At 40.2% G+C, this 20,451-nt stretch overlaps 1 protein-coding gene and 1 pseudogene across 1 annotated transcript; one reads left to right on the forward strand and one right to left on the reverse strand.

Annotated features, from left to right (window-relative positions):
- Nucleotides 1-213: 213 nt before the first annotated feature.
- Nucleotides 214-6,695, forward strand: LOC149098434 (uncharacterized). Its single transcript, XM_089276688.1, has 3 exons — nucleotides 214-2,837; nucleotides 6,424-6,483; nucleotides 6,590-6,695. Exons 1-3 carry the CDS (start codon nucleotides 235-237, stop codon nucleotides 6,693-6,695), a joined length of 2,769 nt encoding a protein of 922 aa, XP_089132814.1. The 5' UTR covers nucleotides 214-234.
- An 11,239-nt stretch (nucleotides 6,696-17,934) lies between these two features.
- LOC149098435 (uncharacterized) lies at nucleotides 17,935-20,419 on the reverse strand (annotated as a pseudogene).
- Between the last annotated feature and the right edge of the window lie 32 nt (nucleotides 20,420-20,451).

Below are 20,451 nucleotides of genomic sequence, written 5' to 3' on the forward strand. Positions count from 1 at the left end.
ACAAAAATACATTTCGTGTACTTAATGTGTGATGAACCGGGTTATTTATTTTATTTTATATTTTCTCTTAGATTCTTGACGACTCTATCGATGATACGATTTTGTCAAATGTCGCCGAGGCTACAGAACGTCAACTCACTAATCAAGAACAAATGGGGGAAAGTCTTGCTACCACAGAACCTGGACGCTTCGAATTTGTACTCAACCCGTACGTAGATAGTCACAACAAAAAAAATGGGCGTTAGAGAGCGTCACTACACCTCCAACATTCGTCAGGTGGGACAATTTATACCTCAACAAAACTTGGCAGCAGCAATTGCTGATGGATTACATAGAACAATCCAAAATTTGATTCTCCGAGACAGGATACCAGCTGCTGATCGTGTCTACTTCAATTTAGCCAGCAATCGCTTAGTCAACAGCTATGCTTATCGAGCGTTACCGGCGGGGGAATGGTTAAATGGTAGCGATCGTGTCGACAGTCTGCTGCAGCAGATGTCACAGGTGTTAAACTCAAACGAGAACTTTGAAATGAATGATTCGTTTCAATTATCTTTTACACACGTTCGTACATCTCCTCGCGGTAGCGGTCAGAAACGAAAATTGAAACCTGGACATTCTAATCCAGAAACTTTCAAACGTTTGAAAGGTTCTGTCATCAGTATCGATAACAAAGATGAACTATGCTGCGCCCGCGCCATTGTGACAGCTAAAGCTAGAGTGGATGATCACCCTAAATGGAACAGCTTCAGAAGAGGTTTCTCTATTCAGAGAGATGAAGCAATCAAGCTGCATATAGAAGCTAATGTAGAAATGGGAAAATGCGGTTACGAGGAACTCACTAGATTTGCATTGACGCCGTCCTCGAACAATTATCAGCTCTTACTTGTGGACGCTACCCGAGGTTATAGCGTGACTTCTTTTGGAAAGCCTCAGGAAAAACAGTTGGTACTGTTGTATGATAATGAACACTACAACGTGATCACTACGTTACCTGGGGTCTTTGGTAACAGTTATTTCTGCGCAAGGTGTCTCAAACCCAACAATAACGAAGGTCAACACGCCCGTGAAAACAACCCTGATCATTGTTCTTCCTGCTTACAAACGGGATGTGAGGACTTTACAGAGGCCAGGTGTCGTAATCAACCACCAGCTACACCCTGCGGATCCTGTAAGCGGATGTTTTATGGTGATGTTTATTTTCAAAATCATCTGACGAAATCCTACAAGGGAAAAACCGCTGACTCCAAAAACATCAGTGTTTGCAGTCAACGCCGCAAATGTCGTAGCTGTAAAAAGTTGTTGGTGGGTCTCAAGAAGCAACAAGAACATGAATGCGGTTACATAGACTGTCCCTCTTGCCACGAGTACATAGAGGCCGCAAGCCACCGATGCTTTATTCAGATACCTAAAACACCGGAAGAGCTAACCGAAGAGAAAAAAGAAAAAAAGGAGAAGAGAAAGAAAAAGAAAAAACGCAAGCGACGAACCGAAGCCGAAGCAGAGGATAATAGTAATGATGATGATGATGATGATGATGATGAAAAGCCTCCCATTCTCGTTTTCTTCGATATTGAGGCGATGCAAGACACTGGCAAACACATCCCTAATCTTTTAATAGCGGAAACTGAGGATGATAATTGTCCACTCCACTTCAAAGGTGAAGATTGCATTCGCGATTTCCTGGAATGGCTGGATACGTTAACTGAAGAAGACACGCGCAATGTAACTGTTTTGGCCCATAACTTTTCTGGCTACGACTCCTATTTCGTCGTGGAGGAATATCATCGCCAACACAGGGTCCTCAATCAAATCAGAAATGGAGCTAAACTTCTCCAATTAACCTTTGACAATATTAACTTTATTGACACTCTGTCATTTGTTCAAATGCCGCTTTCTGCATTTCCAAAGACATTCGGATTGACAGAGTTAAAGAAGGGCTATTTTCCTCACCTGTTTAACACGCCTGAAAATCAAGACTTCGTGGGACCAATTCCCGAGAAAGAATTTTACATGCCTGAATCAATGTCTGTCAACGGCCGTAAAGACTTCGAGAAATGGCATGATAAAGAAAGAGCTGAGAATGTAGTGTTCGATTTCCAGAAAGAATTGCTGGAATATTGCGAGTCGGACGTGAAATTACTGAAGGAGGGATGCCTTACTTTCAAATGGCTTTTTGAAAAAGAGACAAAGTTTGACCCCTTCAGTCATATTACTATAGCTTCGGCATACAATCGAGACCTGCGACAAAACCGAATGGAAGCCAACACAATTGCTTCCGAACCTCTCCACGGTTGGCGACTAAAAACAAATCAGTCGAAAGTTGCCATGGAATATCTACTGTGGCAACAAAGTCAGATCAGTGGGAGAATTCAACATGTTGGAAATGATGGGGAATACCGTATCCCCAACAGTCGCTACACCGTGGACGGCTACGATGCAACTACGGACACCGTCTACGAATTTCAAGGTTGCTTTTGGCATGGCTGTCGTAAATGCTATCCCAACAGATCCGAAACACACCTTAGATTAGAGCACCGCTGCACTGCCGACGTGTATCTCTGCACCCAGGAAAAACTACAATTCTTGCGTGACAAAGGTTACAACGTCATCAAAATGTGGGAGTGTGATTGGCGGAAAATGAAAGAAGAAAGGTGGGACGTCAGGAACTTTGTAGCCAGCCTCGATTTGGTGGAGCCACTAAATCCCCGTGATGCCTTCTGCGGCGGACGAACAAACGCTGTCAAACTCTATCATCTGGCTGACATCGCCTCAGGAGAGAAGATTCATTACTATGATTTTACATCTCTCTATCCGTTCATTAATAAGAATGCTGAGTATCCTGTCGGCCACCCTGAAATTATATTTCAGCCGGAAGACACAGACATCCAAAATTACTTCGGGATTGCCAAGGTCACAATCTTACCTCCAGAAAAACTGTTTCATCCAGTACTTCCGCTGCGTGAAAATGGTAAACTAACATTCCCGCTATGTAGAGCCTGTGTACAAGAAGAGATGGAAAAACCAATGCTACAACGGTCCTGGGTTTGCAGTCACAGCGACAGTGAAAGACAAATTACAGGTACATGGTGTACCCCCGAACTGAACAAAGCCGTTGAGAAGGGCTACAAAATAACTTACATTCACGAAGTGTGGCATTTTTCTGAAACGAGGAAAGGTCTCTTTAAAGACTATGTGAATACATGGTTAAAGATTAAAGAGGAGGCAAACGGCTGGCCAGCTCATGTAGGCGATGATCCCGTCAAACAACAAGAACATCTGAGATCCTACAAAGCGAAAGAGGGCATCGAACTCAACCGCAACAACATTGAAAAGAATCCCGGCAAACGTAGCCCTGTAAAAATGATGTTAAATTCCATGTGGGGGAAGTTTGGCCAGCGCACCAACAAAACTCAAATCAAAGAGTTCGGAGATCCTATGAGGTTCAGTGCATTCTATGAAAGTGATGCAAATGACATTTGCTACGTGAGTGTATTGTCTGAAGACATCGTTGAAATTCACTATAAACTGAAATCGAATGACGAATCTGTCTCACCAAACCTCAACATTTTCATCGCTTGTTTCACGACATGTTGGGCTCGACTTCGTTTGTATGCAGCTCTAGACATGCTACAAGAACGAGTACAGTACACAGACACCGACAGCGTTATTTTTTCCAGTTTACCTCATGAAAACAATCCTCCCCTTGACGACTTTCTCGGTGATTTCAAGGACGAGTTGGGAGAAGACGACTTCATCACTGAATTTGCGTCCGCAGGACCGAAAAACTATGGTTACCTCACGAAGAAAGAAAAAGAAGAATGCAAAGTGAGGGGAATCTCTTTAAACAGTGAAGGTAGCAAGTAGTTAAATTATCAAGTGTTGCGGCAAAATGTTTTAGACGAAATTCAACGCCCTCTCGAGAAAACGCGACAAACTGATATTTACAAGCCTTATCACGTCGTCCGAAACTCCAAAGAGTACTCACTGACCACAGTCTCTCAAACGAAAAAGTACCAGCCTGTGTACGAAAAACGAGTGATAGATCCCTACACCTTCAAAACATATCCCTATGGCTATGAAAGAATAACAAATGAGGACGTGGACATGATTGAACTGTTGTGCCATTTGTAAACACTTTTGTAAATAGTTTCATTCATAAGGTGAGCGCAATCCACTAAGGAGTTGCACACGGCTCTGTCCTGTAATTTTAGGGAAACATTTGATATTAAAGTTAATGGTTAACTTTAAAATTGCGTGATTACTTTGTTTATCTTATAAACCAGGCTTTTTACTCGGTCAACACGGAAACGAGATTAATGACGTCAAAGGGGGCGAGGCTTCTGGTTACCATGGATACGTCAAACTCGAGAAAACAATAGAACTCCTTTCCATAACAATACTTTTTCATTTGCATGACACTACCTGTCAAATTCGTACTGGACTAGCCCATACCACTACTGTCGTTTGTAAGGCGCCGGTAGTTGTTGACATCTGTTAAGAGGCGTTTGTTCTAGGTTAGTGTACCAGCTTTCCAGAGTCAGTCGTTGAAAATAGTTTGTACTGTAGGTTAAGCACTGAGTAGAGTCCCAGTCAATGTTGTGGTTTGTCAGTTGATGATGTACAGCATGTGATTGTTGGCATCACCATTTCTCGCGGCTCGTTTATGTTCAGTCAGTGTCGTGTTAAGGTTTCTGCCAGTCTCACCAATGTAGGAAGCCTGGCGGTCGGAGCATTTGATCTTGTCAACTGCTCCCTGTCTGTTGTTAGGCTTGTCTCTGTCTTTCACGTTAGTCAGTAAGTGTCGTAACGTAGTTGTAGGTTTGTGGGTTACACGGATGTTGTAGGGCTGCAGGATCCGTGAGATGGTCTCAGAAGTGCCCTTAATGTAAGGTATGGTCACTGTAGTAACAGCTGTAGGGTTCCTGTTCGTAGCGTCAGCTTCAGTAGGTCGGTAAATGTTTCGTCTAATAAAGTCAGCGTTGTAGTTGTTTTTGTGAAAAACACGTTCAAGGTATCTGTTTTCGTCACGTAAGCTGTCCGGTGTGTCACAAACTAGTTGCGCTCGTCTCGTCAAAGTCTGTATAGTCGTGGCTTTGTGTGAAGTCGGGTTGTAGGATGATTCGTCAAGTAATCTGTCGGTATGCGTCGGTTTTCTGTACACTGTCGTTCGTAGTTCGTTCTTGTCGCGGCTTACCAAACAGTCTAGAAAAGGAAGTTTTCCATTTTCTTCGATCTCTTTAGTAAACTGGATGTTGGCGTTCTGTTCGTTTAGGTGGTCGTGAAAATCGTCAATTTCGTCTTTGTGAACGGCGGTAAAGGTGTCGTCAACGTAGCGTAACCAAAGCGGTATCGTTTGTCGACAAGTTGGAAGGGCGCGTTCCTCCACGTGTTGCATCACAATTTCTGCGACAACGACAGAAACAGGCGACCCCATGGCTGTTCCATGCAACTGTTTGTAGTGTTTACCGTTGTACTGAAAGTAAGTCGATGTAAGGCAAAGGTTCAGTAAGTCCATGATGTCTTCTGTTGGAAACGGTAGTTTAGCAGTAGATTGTTGTATAGCGGTCTCGGTACACTGTAATGCCAATTGAAGTGGAATACTGGTGAACAGTGATTTCACATCAAAAGACACAAGTTTGTAGTCGTCGGGTATCTGTACTGTCTTAATAGCGTCAATAAAGTTCTGCGTAGATTGTAGTTTGCGTCTTGATTTGTCAGTAAGGGGTTGCAGTATGGTCGTCAAGTACTTAGACAGTTGATACGTAGGGGACCCACAGAATGACACTATAGGTCGCATCAGTATACCAGGCTTGTGCAGTTTCGGTAGTCCGTAAAGTTTCGGTGGTTGAGGTACTGAGCACCTCAGTCGATAGTAGCGTTGAGTGTCAATAGCGTCAGTCTTTTTGAGCGTAAGTATTTTGCTGTTAAGTTTACGTTGAAGTGCTGGCGTCAGGTCGCGTTTAAGTTCTTCGTAAGTTTGTTTGTCGTTAACAAGTGCGTCCAATTTGTCAAAGTAGTCAGTCTTGTCCATAACAACAGTGACACGTCCTCTGTCGGCTGGTAGTATGACAATGTTGTTGTCGTTTTTCAGTCGTTTCAGTGCTTGTTGTTCGTCTTTTGTCAAGTTATTGTCAGGTATAGAGGCTGATTGTACTGTGGAAGCAATTCTGCTTCTGATGTTATCCTTGGCAGATTCTGATAAGTCTCGTTGACGAGACAGAACCGCCTCAACACTAGATACAATAGACTCGGTCAGTATCCGTTTAGGCGTCACTGAGTGTTTTAGTCCGTAGGACAGTACGTGAGTCTCGGTTTTGTCTAAGGGACGGGAAGAAATATTCCTTACCCAGTTATCGTCAGTTTTCGGTCGTTTTCTGTCTTTATTGCGTTGAAATGTCGTCAGTTTTCGTTCTTGTTCAGTACGAACGCGGTCTGTGGTTTTGTCGGCTCGCCTGTCGGCGATTGTCATAACAGTGTCAAGTAAGTTAGTCGGTAACAGTTGTTTAAGTTTGTCAAGTTGTTGTTGTAGTTTATTGTTGCAGTAGTTGAGTCTTCTGTGACAGTCGTTTATCCGCGCTTTGACCAGACGTCTACAGGTGGATTTGACGATCTGGATCGCCTCTTGTGTGTTCAACGGAGACTTAAGTTTAAGTCCGGCCGGAAGATACCCTGGTCTTTGCAGCGGTGGTTGAACTAAAGTTGTTGGCGTATTCGTCTGACAGTACTTATCGAACTGATGTAGTTGTTCGCAAGTCGTTCGCTCTGTCGTCCAAGTGAACGTAGCAAAATGTATCTTATCTGTTCAAAATGTACCTTACTATAATCGAAATTTTTGTATTTTCGGGCTTATCACGTAATCGTTGTGCGAACAACCTGTCCGTCTTGAAATCGAACTTTTTTTTATATCAGAGTTTATATTTTGTTTTGTGGTTGGAATTACAGGCGGTTCTATGAAGTTCGAAAAGGCAAATCTGAGTTCTGGGAGATGTAAGACGGATACAGGAGAAGGAAATCATTGTCATTAATCAAGCCTATTTCGTATGAAAGTAGAATAATCTCTGGTTTCCTTGAAAGTAGTCATTTTTGTAAAGACAAGTAGAGACTGCACATACCGTTGCCGTACAGCAAAATCTTAATCATTTGAGTTTGGCGGGTAAAACACCGTTGTCAGCCTAGTCCCTCACGGCCAAAGTAGCCGTAGTAGTACCTCGCCGTAGCGTATCTTAAAGTCCCTATTAAATCATTTGAGTTTGGCGGGTAAAACACCTTTGTCAGCCTAGTCCCTCACGGCCAAAGTAGCCGTAGTAGCACCTCACCGTAGCGTATCTTAAAGTCCCTAATTACCACGGTAAAGAGCTCCGTGTAACCGCACCCTAAGGGAGCGAATTTCCTGGAAACTAAAGTCCAAACATGTTTCTCATGTAACCGTTTTTTCGTCTGCAGCTTGGGATCTTATAACCAGGACTCTACGGTATCTTTACTCGACGTTCATCACTACAAAACGACAAAATGTGTAAATATTCACTGTAAAGCTGCAATTGTGATTTTGCTCAGCGTGAAGTTAAATACTACTTAATTTATATAGCAACAATTGGAAATCGCTAATTTAAAAGAAAGTTACTTAGAATTCTACTGTCACCTCATAGAAATACCGAGCGTATAATCTAACTGTTAATTAATTGTATGCTCGAAACTCATGCTCTGAACATCGGAACACTGCAAAAAATAAAAAACAAACAAACAAAAAAAAAACAAAAAAAACAACAACAAAAAAAACAGAAAAAGAAATTAACGAACACTGCAACACCGCAAGAAAAGTTCACGATATACCGTCACCGCAACATATATTTTTAGCCCCATATATAATAAATGGGAAGCCTCCAATCACCTAGAGGCTGTTTCTAGGAGTGCCCTCTAAAGAATAGAAGTCTAAAATATACATTAAATTTCTAAAATACAGAAGTAATAAAAGCTAAAACTGAAGACTACAATTAAGGTTTAAAACTAGAACTAAGATTAAACATGATACTACTAAATAAGGACATAGTGCTTTTATATCTCAACAATTTTCCACAAAATAAGCACATGCTAAATTTTGGTCTAAAAAAGGTCAAACAAGAAACCGCAGCACCGCAGATAATTTCATCTCACCGAACACCGTAGTGTGAAAAACACCAACATCGCACACCGAAGAGTTTGAGATCAAGGCAACACCGCAAGTTGGGATTTTATTCACCTTGCATCATCGCATTGGAAAGGATCAACACCGCAAAGCCTAATGTCCCTCTCCGTCAGCGAACTTTAAAAATTGCAGTTATTTTGCTCAGATTATTTTCTGACTTTGAAAGTCTGTCTGAGTTAAGGAGTAAAAATGTAGGTGTTGTTTGGCTAAATGTTTTAGCCCCACAAATAATTAACAAAAGATCGGATCGGATTTTATTTATTTTTAACTATTGACCTCATTCGTTGTTATCAAAATTATATTTTTTTTATAAGAATTACTTAATTCTTGTATTAATTTTTTATTAACTGTATTAATTATTTATCTATTAATTGTAGTTATTTTATGCATCTTATTACTACACGACCCCACAAGCTTGTTAGCTTTGACGTCTTTTATCGTGTATAGATAAAGGTTGTATGTATGAGTGCCAAGTGACGCTGGGATAGCCCAAAGTAAGCGTTGACGTCTAAGCCGGGACAAATACTAAGGGAAGAGGGAAGAGTTATCTGAGATATATGTGAAATAGTCTACTGTACCTTATAATCAATGTCAGAGGGCAAGTTGATACTGAGTTAGTCTTCGTTCGTTATAGTTTGACTGAAGCTGTCTCAGTCGCTAATAGACTAAAGGAAGACTTAATTCACCAATTAGAATACTCAACATCTGCCACAAAGGCACCTGCACGATTTTGAGAGGGTCTGGACGGGGTTAACTGACAAATGACAAATGGCAAAAAATAAACTAAAGAAAGACTTTTAATTAAAATTCACCAATTATTAGAATACTCAACATCTGCCAAAAAGGAACCTGCACGATTTTGAGGGGGGCCTGAAAACTGACAAATGGCAAAAAATAACTAACAACCGACAAATACCCGAAAGTTAAACAAACAACTGGCATTTGTAGACAGATTAACTAACACCAGACCAAAGGTGTTTGCCCTCGATATTCGTTCGAAATTCATTGAAATATTTTTTACTTTAAGTTTTCTATTAAGTCTGCTAATATTAATCATTTACAATTTGATCCTCCAACTATCTGTTTAACACATGATAATCGACAGGTCTGCTGCTATTTTAAATTCCCGGAATTTTCAGTTGAATGGTCCGCTTTTCAAAAGTTCGACAATTTCCGAATTTTCTGGAAGTTTCCCTAGAAATTTCCGTACCCTTTGTCACCGTTTCGAAATTTTCGGAATTTTAAGACGAATGGAATTTTAATTCCGTTCGTCTAAAAAAGTGATGTTGGAGGGGTTTTAGGTCTTCAGTGAATTATTAACAGCCACTTAACAGACAACTGACAAATGGCCGAAACTTCAACTGACAACTGACAAATAGACAAAATTTCAACTGACAACTGACATTTGCACTCCCTCCCCTATCCAGACCCTCTTTTGACACTCGAAAGTAACCTGTCTTTACCTAGCTTGTTACGTTTTTTGTTTTTTGATGGGACTTTGAACATTGTCTTAAAAACGCAATGAAATATTGCCGTAATATTTCGATTTGTTAAAACTCAGGAATGATAAATAATAGGTACAGTCATAGAGAAATGGATAATGAAAACAAAATGAAATGGAACATGAAGGTAATGAAAGCACTAAACACGTTCGTGCCTCTAAAAGTCCATGGATCACCCTGCGGGGCTTAAGAATTTGTTGTATAGGAGAGATCGTCTCAAAATTAAGGCTTTGCGGACAGGCGATCCAAGTGATTGGATTAATTTTAAAAAGTTTCGTAATGAAGTGTACAATGCTATCAAGACTGTAAAAAAGTCCTACTGTTATAAAACCTTTGAAACTTACAATGGAAATTCCCGCGAGACATGGGAAACTATCAATGAGGTGACACTCCGCAAATCGGGTAAAGCTGCAATTAATGAGCTTGTTATGAGCTCAATGGAGGGAGAATAACTAATTCAACCGAGATCGCAAAGGGTTTTAATAAATTTTTCGCAGAAATCGGTCCCGAACTGTCGAGGGATATAGAAGAAGTGGGCACCTCCTTCGATGATTTTGTTGACCAAACCAGCAGTTGTTTTAGTTTCCAGCGTGTAACTGGTAACTCAATTGCACGTTTTGTCCCACCTAAATAAATTATGCAAGAGAAAGGCAACAGGTCTTGATTCTGTGTAAGCCAGACTGCTAAGGGAATGTCCGGATTTAATCTCTGGGTCAGTCGCTCTGATATTCAATCAATCGATCGACACTGATATTTTTCCCGACGAATGGGGGAGTGCAAGAATCACGCTTCTTTTTAAGACAGTTGGAAGTAGGAGTGATCCTTCTAATTATCGACCGATATCGATTATCCCGGTTGTGGCCAAGGTTTTCGAGCGGATTATTCATGATCAGTTGTATCATTTCTAAACGACAACGATCTTCTCAGTAGACACCAATCTGGTTTTCGCTCGCTTCATTCTACAGTTACTGCTTTGATTAAGTTAAAGGTAGGTAAAGGCTGCATACGAGCCAAGTGGCCCATCAGGCCGGAGCTTATCGCGGTTTCTGTAGCATGAAGCGACTAAGAGTATTTCTACTCCCCCCTGGACGGGATGCTAGTCCATCGCAGGGTTACCCCCAGCATTAAGTTCGGCGGTACCCATTTATACACCTGGGTGGAGAGAGGCACTGTGAGAGTAAAGTGTCTCAGTGCCCAAGAACACAACACAATGTCCCCGGCCAGGGCTAGAACCCGGACCGCTCGATCCGGAGACGAGCGCACTAACCATGAGGCCACCGCTGTGATTAAAGCGACTGATAATTGGTCTTTAAACAGCGATCGTGGTTTCATTAATGCCGTTGTATTTTTAGATCTTAAGAGGGCCTTCGATACTGTGAACCATACTATTCTTCTTTCGAAATTACAAGCTTATGGTATTCAGAGTTCCACAAATCAATGGTTGTGCTCTTATTTAAAGGACCGAACCCAAACGTGTTAAGTAAAGGGAAGAAATCGTCTAAGATGTTCCTTCGCTGTGGTGTTCCACAGGGAACGATTCTTGGGCCCCTTCTATTTCTATTATATGTAAATGATCTGCCTAATTGTCTCCAGCATTCCCAACCAAGGATGTACGCCGATGATACTAGTATTACTTTTGCTGGTAGTGATGTTGATGCAATGAATAATTGTATTAATCTTGATTTGGAGAGAACTCGTGTGTGGCTTGCAGCCAACAAACTAACTTTAAATATGACAAAGACAGAATTCCTACTGATTGCTTCTAAGCAAAGGTTATTAAATTCTACAGCGAATCCCACTGCCACAATTAACCAGTTTCCGATAAAGCAAGTCTGGACTGTAAAATCCTCAGGTGTACACATTGATGAAAATCTTACTTGGGAGTGTCATATCAACGAGCTTTCTAAAAAGATTGCTTCTGGTATTAGGGCCATTAAACGTATTAGGTATTCGGTCCCATATAAGACTCTACTTTCCATCTGCAATTCATTAGTCCAATCGCATCTCAATTACTGCAGCTCGGTGTGGGGATCCTGTTCTAAGAGTCTTTCTCAAAAGCTACAAAAATTATAAAATCGTGCTGCACGTGTCATAACTTTTTGAAATTACGATCGTAGTACTGATGAATTGTTGCGAATGGTAAACTGGGTTAAACTGGACCGTCAACGCCTTGTTGATAAATCAATAATGATGTATAAGATTGTAAATAATATGGTTCCGGACTATCTTCGCCTGCCATTCCACAGCCCCGCACTAATTATTGTCATAGAAGTCTGTCCTACAGCGGAGCTGTATTGTGGAATAATTTACCCTTGGATATGTAAACAATCGGGCGGTTTCTGTCGGTAGCAGTGTTTCTGATAACTGCAGGAAGTTTTAGACGTTCACAAGGCTTGAAAAGTTCATCCATAAAGCCCAGAATGAAGAAGGCGGAGATATGTTGTCGAAAGCGAATGCGAAGATCGAGTTATTCTGAGCAATTCATTCTGAAGCATTAGTTGGTTTGAACTATTTTGAAGCACTTTCTGTCTTTTCTATATGCGTTGACGTTTCGCCACAAAAGTCGGAAAAACTCCCCCGTCAACTTGTGGCACCAAGATACTAAAGTACCTTTTTGAGGCTGTGACAATCACTTTTCCCGTAAAAAAACGTGTGTTTTTAATGGAATACGTAATGCAGTGGTTAAGTTCACTGTGTAGTTTTGCACTGGGTTTGAGACGATGAATGAATCGGTAAACGCGCGCATCGCCGGATGTAAATTGACGACTTCCGCTGCAATAATTTTTTTCTTTTCCTTAATTCATGAGCCATATAATAAACAACTTAATAACCTCGACTGTTCGGTCGTTACGGGAAAATCTCAAACCTCGGCCTACCGTATTGACCTCGCTATCGCTCGGTCAATACGGCAAGGCCTCAGTTTGAGATTTTCCCGTAACGACCCCACTCTCGGTTATTAAGTAGTTATTACTTTTTGACATAGCGAAGGAAGTAAAACCCTAATTTCCAAGGCCTCTACATTGAAAACCTCGTTGCAGTCCCTCCTTTTCATAAAGACCTGCTCATCATTTCTTGACAACAAGAAAAAGGAGCTCGATATTTTATTCCTGTTCCTAAATTAAACCGGTGTTTGATCAAATGTTAACAAAATTGTAGCATGCTTCTTCACTCAAAAATAATGCTAAACGTTGCCAAATTATCTTCTTCCTTCGATTCAAAGTATCGTACTTATGCAGGCCGTCACAACGCCAATGTCAGTTCGCTGTTGCAGCTTACTTATTTCAGCAAAGTTCAAGTTTGGCTTTTTATCTTCAAAGTTAGGGTCCGCTGAAACCAGCGCTTCATGAACTTTGGACATAAAAACGCAGCAGTCGGAAATTGCTTTTTCCCTAACACCTCCTTTTGAGCTGTTTTCGAAACAGTAATTTAGTTTTAATTCCCAAAACTATCATACGACCTCGACACTAAAAGATTGTGAAAAATCAATTCTATTATCCTCATTATGGTCGTGACTTGTAGTTATCCTTTGAAGTTTTCTGTCGTGATCTCTAAATTTCGGCAAATAAAATGTTTTGTAAGAACGTCGAAAGTTTTCCTCACCTCAGAAATGCCTTCGACTAAACTTCTACACCAACGGAAAAAGGAAAATTTCATTTCGGGTTTTACATTGTCTACTATACCACCAAAGGAGAAATTCAATTCTTTCTTCTCTAAATGCCTCAATTTATTCTTCCAGTTACAACTGCAAAACACCGATCAAAGCCAAAAATACATATTTGAAAAGAAAATACTCCATATGGTATGTTGCTTTTCGGCCGCCTCCTTTAAGAAGATTTTAAAGCAAGTTTACATTAAACATTTTTAGATAAAGTCAATCCTGGAATTTTTGCGCCCATAGATCTTAGCGACAAGACCTACGATAGTAAAGCGGTTGATTACTACAATTTATACCAGGCCTACTCTGGGACCTAAAGTCGCCTTAAGTCGCCTAAAGTCGCCTTAAGTCGCCTAAAATCGCCTTACATCGCCTAAAGTCGTAATGTTTTTCTTCCAATTTTGCTTAAGTCGCCTAAAGTCGCCTTAAATTGCCCAAAGTCGCCTGAAGTTACGGCGACGTTAGGTCCCAGAGTAGGCCCTATACCATCGTTTAATCCCAATATTTGACTAACCTTAGCTGATCCAGATGTCTTTTGTCAACGAAGCGTGTAGCAGCAGCTAGGTTTATGTTTACGCTAAGCTTTACAGTATTTGTTAGCATAAATGCGGATAAACCAGCTGAAAACATCTGATAAAAGTGGAAAGGGGATTTTCATATGAGATTCTCAGTCTCATTAATTATTCATGAAGCTCTTACCCAACCAGTGCATCTTATTCTGGTCAGGTGGATGGGTTTAGAAACCCAATGAAAAACGAGTTGAAAACCACGGCCGTGTTTGAAATAATTTCAAACACGGATGTAAATTTTCTTAATCTGCATATTGATAAAGCAAGAAAAACACATGAAGATAAACAACTTTATTTAATCACCCATTTTATAGAAAAAACTTTAATCCTAAATTATTTACTGCTGACGTTAAATGTAACGGTACAGTTATCAAACTCCCCCAAAAGGAAAGGGCCATTCTTTTTCTAAATTTAAATTCTGGCTCAATGGTGGCGACCTCGTGTTTTGGTTGGCTTTCAACCTTGCTGTACACTTCCGACCTAAAATGGCACTAAGGTTAGAAATTCCCAGTTCTAATTGACACTTCCTATTTACGTAAAAGGTTATACGTGCCTGGCTAGTATTTCGAAATTTGGCGAGATCACTCATCAACAGTACAAAAGTCGAAATATTCCTTACGCTTTAGGTTCTTAAGGTACATGGACATGCCTTAAAAAGTCCTTTTTTCAAACGAGAGTAAAACTGAAAATATCCAAGAAATGGGACCGTAGAGATATATGAATTTCAGTGCGCTAAATTAGGCGAAACTACCTGCGTTTACGTGTGCCCAGACTTAATCATATGCGCCTTTATTTCCGAGCGAGAGACAAGACAATCGATGAACGAGAAAAGAGAAAGGGCAACAAAAATTAAAAAGAAAATAGAAATAAAAAAAGGCAATTAAAAGTGAGTTAAAAGAATAGTGTTTTAAACAGGTTTAAACACCATTAAAGTCAGTCGAAAACTATGTTAAAAATACACTTTTCGCCCTATTTTTACTCTATTTCATCAAATAGGTTAAAAACAGTTTTTAAAAATAGTATTTAAATACATTTAAAATAGAGTTTGGTTTGGTAAGGGAAAAGAATAATTAAATACATAAATAAACTAGAAATAGAAATTGAAGAAACAAAAATAATTATTAAAAAATTCACACCGCCTGAAGTGGACTGTTGATATCGCGTATATTTCATTCAGTCCAAATGGTATATTCAACTCACGATTTTCATAGTTAGCAGTCCACTTATAGGAAAGAAAATAAGAACAGTCCAGTTTTGACCATGTCTAGAAAGTGTGAGAAATTACACATTCGGTTTCCTTGGAAAGCCGTGTTGCCTCGAAACAAACTCAAACTTTGCTTTCCAAAAATAAACTGCCCGTGTGAATTAATACGGTGGCTTCAAAGGGACATGCACTTTTCTCCCTTTTTTTTTTTTCACTTGCGACTTAGCTGCTACTTTCTTGCGACTTAGCTGCGACTTTCCTGCCACTTTCTTGCGACTTAGCTGTTACTTTCTTGCAGCTTAGCTGCGACTTAGCTGCGACTGGCTACTTTCTTGCGACTTAGCTGCGACTTTCCTGCCACCTTCTTTCGACTTAGCTGTTACTTTCTTGCAACTTAGCTGCGATTTAGCTGCGATTTGCTACTTTCTTGCGACTTAGCTGCGACTTTCTTGCTACTTTCTTTCGACTTAGCTGCTTGGCTACCTAGCTGGGCCACGTGAGACGGCAGGCCAGGTTGCATTGCCGAGAAACACCACCTCATTCAAATTACTTCGACGCCGACGTCTTGTACATCCCAACCGTCTGAATATTCTTTTCAATTGCCTTAACGAGATCCCGATACCATGTACACTTACGAGAAATAATGCGATTTCTGGTGCAGTAAGCCCGAGATTAAAATAGTCCTCGATTATCTCGTCGCGCATTACTGCATTGTTCCTTTTTGCGGGAGAGTAAGATGGAAGCATTGCCAGCGACGTAGAGCACACCAAAATGAAAGTGAAAACGGCGAAAAACTTCATAGCTATACTGTAAAGCCAAGGCAAAACAGACTACCGATTATTGATAGGAGTCCACGTTGTTTTCAAATAAAACAACCTGGCCTGCCGACGCAACCTGCCTAGCGAGGTGGCCAGGCAGCTAACTCGCAGGAAAGTAGCAAGTCGCAGCTAAGTCCCAAGAAAGTAGCAGGAAAGTCGTAGCTAAGTCTCAAGAAGGTAGCAGCTAAGTCGCAAGAACGTAGCAGGAAAGTCGTACCTAAGTCGCAAGAAAGTAGCAGCAAAGTCGCAAGTGAAAAAAAGGGAGAGAAAAGTGTATGTCACCCGTACGCCAATTTCACATGCAACTGCGGCCATGTATTTTTTCCGTTGGAATTTAATTTTTTCCGGTAGAAAATTACTGATTTCAATTTGGAAGTAAAGTAAGGTTGGTACATGCTACTTGAAAGCTTTTAACGCGAAACAAAGAAAGTATATCCTAAGAGAATAATGGGAGAAAAATTGGGGAGAAGCGCAGAAGCGCTTTCTCTCGCCGTTCTTCTCCCCTATTTTTTTGCTCGCCGTTTTTCGCGCTGCGCCCCAACTAACTGAACGCCGGGAAGAGGTTAACTTATTTCTAGTTTCCCGTGTTTAAATTATTTTCAGGGCGTGAATAGCATCTCTTAGGATATTTTGTCTTTGTTTTGCGTTAAAAGCCTTCAAGTAGTGTGTACCAACATTGCTTTATTCCCGGATTGAAATCAGCTAAAAAGAGAAATCTAGTTATTATGAATTATATTTACTACATAATGTATTGCACCAGAAAAATCCAATTTTTTTCAATGCTTTTTAATTTTTTTTATGAAAAGTAAAGTATGAACCAAAGCCAGAATTTCCAGGGATGGGGTTTCAAACATAAAATCTTGCATGGAAGAGGCATGGATATTTCCTGTTAGTATATACCACACAAGTGAATAGTGCTTTTTGCGCGCTCTGATTGGTTAACTTCGAGTTGATTAGCAAATACTATTAACCTCCGAGCAGCCGGCGCGAGAGATTTGAAAATTTCGGACCGCTGGTCGCACATAAAATAAAGTTTTGGTCCGCTAATTATTCAGCTTGTGTGGTATATACTAAAACAATTATTCACCTCAGTGTCGGTGAAAGTGATGGATATTTACCTCCACTTCGGTGAATAATTGTTAATTACATAACAGTTATTAAAAATGGCGTGTCTTAAGACCCTCAGGTCACTCTGAACAAGTGACTTGTGATTAATTGTAGCAGAACCTGCACACTTTGGAATTGTGCGCAACGACACCTGTTGTAAAATTATTTTCTAGGGGTGGTGGCAGTGGGCCTGCAGGTTAGCTTAAATATAAACATTCGGGTTATAAGCTTTTAATTCTCCTTCTTCTCACCTATGGAGAGAAGGATTTTGTGAAGACCCATATAAGGGCTGTAATTACAAAACTAGGTTAGCCTAAGTTAGCCTTAAGATACCTTGCAGTCATCCATTTCTCTGGTGTGGGTAGGAATCATGGCTTTCATGGCTCAGTCACTGGCTCACACTTTGTTTCACAAAGCATCCATGCTTGCCATGCCATAGAAAAACATGTGGCTTAATCTAAATTTGTTCCCCCTTCACATCAGTTTAGCTTCATAGTTTCTTTTAGAAATTCTTGCATTTGAGAAACCGCACTCCGTTATATATAATTTCCATGGAGACTCACTAAAATGTCAAGACCCTTAAAAATTGAAAATTGGCGCAACAAAGACTAGTTTCTGAATGGAATGAAACAGAGGAAAATGAGACTTGTTAGACTTGCCACCGAGGCGTGCGAGATTTCAAAATCAAACTGTCAAAACTTCCTGAGATGCTACAGGAATATATGTAATCGATTGGCCACCCCTCCAATAAAAATGTGCTCTCAATCAGATGAGTCGGGATATGCAGGTGCACGTTAAAAATTTGCAAAATATCAATAATTCAATCCCCATGAATTTACTTAAACTCTTGGAAGGAGCATTAAATCCTAAAATAAATACTAAATAAATGCAAATATTATTTTTATCGTTAACTAACCTTTAGTTGCATCATAATGCCCTTGAAAGGAGTGATCATAAGCAATGTAGATAGAGGAAGTGCTTAGTGGCGTGGAAGGCATGCATGTTAATACTGGTGAACTTGGGAGAGAAGTGATCACCACAATAGGGATTCTTAGTAGGTTGCCACATCCAAAAACACAGAGATTTCCCACGTAACTGTTAAACCATCCAGATTCGGAAAATCTCTTCAGTTCTTCCTTTACATCGAAATCCACAAATGAGCTATATTTGTCAATATTTGTTTCAATTTCCTGGCAGAACAAATGACGAAGCCGAGCAGTGTCAGAATCTATGGAGTTTAAAAGACCAATTGATTGTAAACATTTCACAAGTACCTCATTTCCATGGTCACTACTATTAACAAGTAAAGAATGAATTGCTGTTACGATGCTTGTAAAGCAGCAATTGCATGCCATCTCCAGGCACTCGGTCTACATGAAGACCAAATGCTAATAAATGACGTTGTTAGCACTCGTGATTCATTTCCACTGAGATTTCATTGTCTATAATGCTTCTGTCTTCTGGTGCTGCTCTGGAAGTTTGTCCATGAGTTAATTAAACCATCCTTTTAATGTCCGAGAATGGAAAGTTGAAAATGTCCAGAGCTCTTGACATGCAGTTCTTTTCCACTAATGACAGAATCTGATTCAAGTGAAGTACTCTGTCCTGGACATAGCTTACGAAACTATCATTTTTCAACGATCTTCAACCTGATTATAATTAGGATTAATACTGTTAATATTCATGCCCATTTGAAACGTTTTTAAGGAGCACCTTAATTGCTCTTGATTGTCTTCAACGGTCATGACAAGAGGAACTTATTTGAACGTATCAGCACTTTTAAATTTCTTGGGCAGGAAAGCTGGTATGACATTTTGTTGAAACCCACTTAATGGTGCCACAGGTGTTATTCTAGCATTTGATCTGTGTTTTTTTTTTGCATCTGGATTCATCTTGCAACTCCAAACATACAACACTACAGTTAAAACAGCAATGGCAAATTCAGGTAAAATTGTACCTGCATTACCAAGAAGTGATCTTTTCAGTTGCCTGTGCAGTCTCTCATTCTTCTGAGTGCCAGTTCCTGGTGGAATTTCAGAGCAACAGCCACTGCGTATATGTTTTTGCATATTAGCTATAGCTTTCTTGCTTTCTTCTGTTAGACAATATTCCCATTTTTCGATTAACATTTGCAAGTTTGATTCTATACATTCTGGATCTGGTGTTTCCCTTTTCCTAGCTGGTCGTTCATTACCGCTTGCACGAGATACAAGTCCAAATTCGATTCACTAGAAAGTTGTTGCTACTGGCAGGAATCACCCTTGGGAATTGTTTTCACAAAACGCTGACATGCATGGAAAAGATCTAGTTTTACTGCAACACCGGGAACAACTCTGTTATAGGATGGTCGGACAGAGCAACAGTCATCCATCATTATTTAACTGTTCATTTCTTGCATCCAGACATGCGTTAAAATCTTTTAAAATGTGTTCTATTTCTTTAAAAGCTGTACTCCTTGTACGCCTCCAGGCCACAACTTGACCATTCTCATTTAGTGCAATATATAAATTTTCAAACTGATTTACAAAAGCTTTGTCAAGGCGTCTGACCACTCCAATTTGTTTACTTACTTTGAATGTGTGATCGCAAGATCAAGCAAGTATCGAGAATGGTATAGCTTCCAGTTGTTTTTGATAAATAGTTTCCATATTGTTAAAAAAGGAAAGAAACATGTGCATTAGCTGTTCATTGCTTGCAAAAAGATACATTACACGTTCATAGGAAGTGTTCGAATCTATACTTCCTTTGTTGTTGCGTACAAATGCCTTAAAGTTCATCGAAACAATGCCTGCAGCCAGTTCCAAAAAGTTTTGTCCTCGCCCAATATGTGCGACAACGTGGTCAAGCAGATCTTTAGAGCATGCAGTTCTGTAAAATGCCTTAACAGGAAACTTGTCCTTGAGTACTTGTGAAACGTTTTCAAGGATATCTGTTGAGGCAGAGTAGAATTCATGGCCAGAGGATGTATGGTCTGCCAGATTGTAAGGACATCTGTAGATAGACTGAAACAGAATTATATTTCCATTGAGGTCATACATCAGTCTTGGGTGACGCGGACTTTGGTGTGTCAGTTGTGTGGTCCAAGAGTGAAATACCAAAGGACACTTACGACTGGGACAAAGTAATTCTATCTGATAGTGTTGTAATGGACACCACAGAAATATTTTTGACATCAAAACATTGCCTGGATTTAAGGGCGAATTGTAAATCTCGAGCAAAGATCAGAGCATGTTACAAACTGTACAAGACAAGGTTATCAAGGGTGTTCAAGAGGTCAAAGACTTTATACCAGGGTTGGAAGATTTACGCTTCCTAAGTCAAGGTCTTCCCAATGATGCGTCGGTAAAAAGGCTGCAGGAACTTCAGGAAAAGTTTGTTGGCGGTGTGAAGAAAAATGATCAGAAATTGAAA

This window comes from Orbicella faveolata, unplaced genomic scaffold, assembly GCF_042242905.1.
Source record: "Orbicella faveolata isolate gen_17 unplaced genomic scaffold, um_ofav_v1 contig_46, whole genome shotgun sequence".
NCBI classification, from domain to species: Eukaryota; Metazoa; Cnidaria; class Anthozoa; order Scleractinia; family Merulinidae; genus Orbicella; species Orbicella faveolata.